This window comes from Trifolium pratense, linkage group LG3 (genome assembly GCF_020283565.1).
Source record: "Trifolium pratense cultivar HEN17-A07 linkage group LG3, ARS_RC_1.1, whole genome shotgun sequence".
Classification (NCBI taxonomy): Eukaryota; Viridiplantae; Streptophyta; class Magnoliopsida; order Fabales; family Fabaceae; genus Trifolium; species Trifolium pratense.
This window is the reverse complement of record NC_060061.1, coordinates 10,799,656-10,804,478: the sequence shown is the minus strand read 5'-3', so window position 1 is coordinate 10,804,478 and position 4,823 is coordinate 10,799,656. Positions and strand designations below refer to the sequence as shown.

Here is a 4,823-nt window from a genome sequence, read left to right as displayed (position 1 = left end):
AAAAAAATGAAAACAAATTGATTTTTCTTTCCCTTATAATTTGAGACGGAGGGAATATTATGGAAGTTTGCACAATATATTTTATTTTTACAAATGTATTCAAAATAGATGAAAGAAAAAAAAAGAGACAAATACAAAAAAAAATATAAAGAAGTAAGAGATCAAAGAAATAAGTATACAAGCAATATTACATAAAAAAAAGAGTAAGGAGAATGAATTCTAATATATTAATGGTATTATGCATGTATTAATTGGTTGTGGATGTTTGTGGTGATTGTTATGCATGACTCAAAAGTCATATTTAATGCATGAGATTGAGAATGAATGAGTTGTGTATGATTTATTAATATTAAAATTTTTAATGTTTATTTTAAACTTCATAATTTGTTGATAATAATGACATGCATGTAATTGGTTGGTGATGTTCTTGATGATTGATACGTAAGAGTTAAATACTAGGCAATTCAATTGATTCAATTGAATTCCCTTGATTTTCAAATTACAGTGTTTGGATAAAGTGTTGAAATTCCATCAATTCTTTGTTTGGATAATGTAATTGAGTTTCCTTCATTTAATTTTATTTATTTTAATAAAATCTACCATAAACCCAAAAATTGGCCGAAAAACCAAAAAAATCGGCGGAAAAACCTAAAATCGGTCAAAAACCATAAATCGGCTAAAAAACCTAAACTCGACCAAAAACCCTAAAATCGACTATAAACTCTAAAATCGGTTGAAAACCCAAAAAATTAATCGAAAACCCAAAAATTGACCCTAAACCCAAAAAATCGGCCGAAAAATCTAAAATCGGAAAAAAACCCAAAAATCGACTATAAACCCAAAAATCGACCGAAAAACCCAAAAATCGACTATAAACCCTAATATCGGCCGAAAAATGGGTTTATAGTCGATTTTAGGTTTTTCGCCGATTTCAGGATTTATAGTCGATTTTAGGTTTTCAGCCGAGTTTTTTGGGTTTAGGGACGATTTTAGATTCTTCGGCCGATTTTTTGGATGTTGGCCGTTTTTGGGTTTTCGGTCGATTGTTTGTTTTTCGGCCGATTTTTTGGGTTTTCGGCCGATTTTAGGGTTTATAGTCGATTTTTGGAATTTTGGCCGATTTTCTGCCGATTTTAGGGTTTATAGTCGATTTTTTGGATATTGGCCGATTTTAGTTTTTCGGACGATTTTTTGGGTTTTCGGTCGATTTTTGATTTTTCGACCGATTTTTTGGGTTTTCAGCCGATTTTAGGGTTTATAGTTGATTTTAGGTTTTTCTGCCAATTTTTCGGGTTGCCTTTCGATTTTAGGTTTTCGGGCGATTTTTTGGGTTTTCAGCCGATTTTAGGGTTTATAGTCGATTTTTGATATTTTGGTCGATTTTAAGTTTTTCTGCCGATTTCTCGGGTTGCTGACCGATTTTAGGGTTTATAGTCGATTTTTTGGGTTTTGGCCAATTTTAGGTTTTCGGCCAATTTTAGGGGTTTTCGGTTGTTTTTTTGTTTTTCGGCCGATTTTTTGGTTTTCAGCCGATTTTAGGATTTATAGTCGATTTTTGTAATTTTGGCTGATTTTTTGGGTTTTTGGCCGATTTAGCGTTTATCGTCGATTTTAGGTTTTTCGGCAAATTTTAGGTTTTACGATCAATTAGTAATTTTTAATAGTTTATAGAGAAGAAGAAATTTCAAATTATTTGGTTTTAGGTGTCATTTTGAAATTTTCTAAATTTAACTTGAACAAAATACTTCGTAAATTTCCATCATTTTGAAAATTCTTCAAATTTTCATCCAAACAATGGAATTCACATCAAATCATTTGAATTCCCTCAAAACATTACTTTACCTCAAAAAATTCCCACATCCAAAGACACTTTAAAAGTCATATTTAACACAAGAAAATGAGGAAAAAATAGATTGTGTATTATTTATCTAATATTCAAAAAAATGAATTTAAACGTTATACGTAGTACATTATTTGTTTTTTTTTTTAATTAATATTTACAACATTTAAATTTTTAATTTAAAAGTAAAACTAGTTAAAAGGCCCGTGCATTCATACGAGTCTATTGACTTTTATTCAATATTTAAGTTTGTCATTATATTAAAGTAAAAATTTATTTATAATAAAATATTTAAAAATTTGTTATATGATATTGTTAAAATATAAATGAAACTATTGTGTTATTTCTTGTAAAACTTACTAAATGAAGAAAACAAAAAATTATAGTTTATGTCCTGTCAAATTTTTTTTATAGTTTTTGTAACTTGGGAGGATTCGGTTACACTTGGGTTGATTTTAGAAAACTGAACTCGTCTATTTCAATCCGTCTAAAACTGAAAATGTATGACGGATGACCCGACAACTCACAGTAACCCGCTCGCTTGACTATTTTTTAAAATGATTCATTAAAATGGATGACCGACAAAAGTCCATTAGTTTTTCAAGAATTACAAAGTGCTATTTATAGGTTTTCTTTTCTCCATGATGCGGTATCAACCCCATGATCCCAACTACCGTGTCGTTCGTGTGATCTTGGGATGTTGAACAAGCGGTTATCCCTTGCTGAACATATCATCGTGGGGATAGTGAGGTGTTGCATGCTCGACCATTATATGATCATGGAGTCCATGGCTGATTCTTCCCTCCATGACCTTAATTCAAATTTTTTAGATTTGGATGTAATTTTTTATGAATCTATCCGTAAAAATAAGAACAAATATTATTTATTTTTTTTATGAAATTATAAAATAAAAATAAAAATAAAAAAATCATAAAAAGTTTAATAAAAAATAGAAACAATAAAGTAATGGGCTTTTTAAAGTAATGGGCTATTTAATGTAATGGGCTTTTTAAAAAAATCCAAAAAACTCTATATAAAGAAAAAAACACAAACGGAAAAAGCAATCTTTCTGAAACACTCTCTCTCTTCACTCTGTCTCCCCGCGCTCTCTCTTCACTCTGTGTCTCTCTCCTCACTCTGTCTCGATCGATCGAAACTCAGGTATAGAAAACACGAACGGAAAAAGCAATCTCTCTCAAATACTCTCTCTCGTCACTCTGTCTTCCCTCGCTCTCTCTTCACTCTGTCTCGATCGAAACTCAGGTATACAAAATTCTCTTCTTTTTTTTTTGTTGTCTTTCAATCCGCTTTCTCAATACAAAACCCCTTTCAATTTTTGTTGCAATTTCATTAAAAAAAAATTGTCTTTCAATCCGCTTTCTCACTCAAACCCTATCGTAAGAATAAAAAATTCTCCTTTTTTGTTGTCTTCTGTATTAACCGCATTCAATTTTTGTTGCAATTTCAGCAGTATGCCAAAGGTTAGAGATTGGAGTTTGTCGTACCCCTATTGGGATGGATGTGGACGCTATCCCTATCCGCCGATCGATTTTGATCCACCTAGACCTAGGCTTGCATCTTTTGATGAAATGAAAGAATGGGATGAAATTAAATGTCCCATTTGTATGGAAATTCCTCACAACACTGTTCTTCTCAAGTGTTCTTCTTATGATAAGGGTTGCCGTCCTTACATGTGCAATACCAGTTCCAGGCACTCCAACTGTCTTGACCAATTCTGCAAGTCATTTGATTCTAGTCTCTCGTCATCAAAGCTGGAAGAAATCCCTCTTGTCGCAACCACAGCCTCGAATTCATCTCAATGTGGGAACCGTTTGCAGCCAAAACTTAGCTGCCCTCTTTGCCGGGGAAGAATATATGGATATATGGTTTCCGAGACTGCTCGAAGGTATATGAATTCTAAACTAAGGAGTTGTTCTTCCGAGACTTGTGAATTCCAGGGAACATATCCAGAACTCAGGAAGCATGCTAGGGTTGAGCATCCTACAGTTCGACCAACGGAGGTGGATCCCTCACGACAGGGTGATTGGGAAAGGATGGAACAACAAAGGGAGCTTGAAGATGTTATTAGCTCAATGAATGAAAGGTATAGTGCTGAAAACAGTGGCGAAGACACCATATTGTCTGGGAGTATGCATGACTTGATGTCCCTTGTCGCGTATCAATTGTTGACTGTTGAAGAGGGCGCTAGCTTGATTTCTAGTTTGTGGTCTGATCCAACTCCAAGACCTAGAATGTCATTGCATGACAGGAGATATGAAACAGTGCACAGGGTATCAAATGTTACACAGACTAATCAATCAGCTAGATGGAGATCCGGTTTACCTTCAACACATCACCACCGGAGAATTCATAGAGCTGGATTGAGAATTAATCCGTCATCATCTCATGATCCTGAGGGCGCTATATTGATGTCTAGTTTGTGGTCTGATCCGACTCCAAGACCTAGAATGTCATTGCATGACAGGAGATATGAAACAGTGCACAGGGTCTCAATCTCAAATGTTACTCAGACTAATCAATCAGCTAGATGGAGATCCGGTTTACCTTCAACACATCACCACCGGAGAATTGGATCGAGAATTAATCCCTCATCATCTCATGATCCTGAAGGCGCTAGATAGATGTCTAGTTTGTGGTCTGATCCAACTCCAAGACCTTGAAATGATTAGTTTTAAAATTTAGTGTCTCAGTGTTTGTCTAAAAAATCCCAAGTTTGAATAACCACGGCTGAAAGTGATTGCAAGAAAGTGGAACCAATTTTTGGACTTGCATATATATATCTCTGAACAATTTTTGTAATTTTCTCATTGACTGTCGTATATGAACCTGTGGTATAATTTTATTAGTTTTGTTTTTAATCATGATTTAAGGAGTAGTTTTCTATCTTATTCAAAGCTAACTGTAAATTACAACAATCATTACCCTGCACCGTTTTCTTTTTCTACAATTTCCCCCTTTTGTT

The 4,823-nt window shown here is 33.9% G+C and overlaps 1 protein-coding gene across 1 annotated transcript; it reads left to right on the top strand.

The window, feature by feature from the left end:
* Window positions 1-2,993: 2,993 nt before the first annotated feature.
* On the top strand, window positions 2,994-4,608 carry LOC123914160. The gene is made up of 2 exons (XM_045965184.1): window positions 2,994-3,001; window positions 3,309-4,608. Exon 2 carries the CDS (start codon window positions 3,313-3,315, stop codon window positions 4,480-4,482), a length of 1,170 nt encoding a protein of 389 aa, XP_045821140.1. The 5' UTR covers window positions 2,994-3,001; window positions 3,309-3,312; the 3' UTR covers window positions 4,483-4,608.
* Window positions 4,609-4,823: the final 215 nt, after the last annotated feature.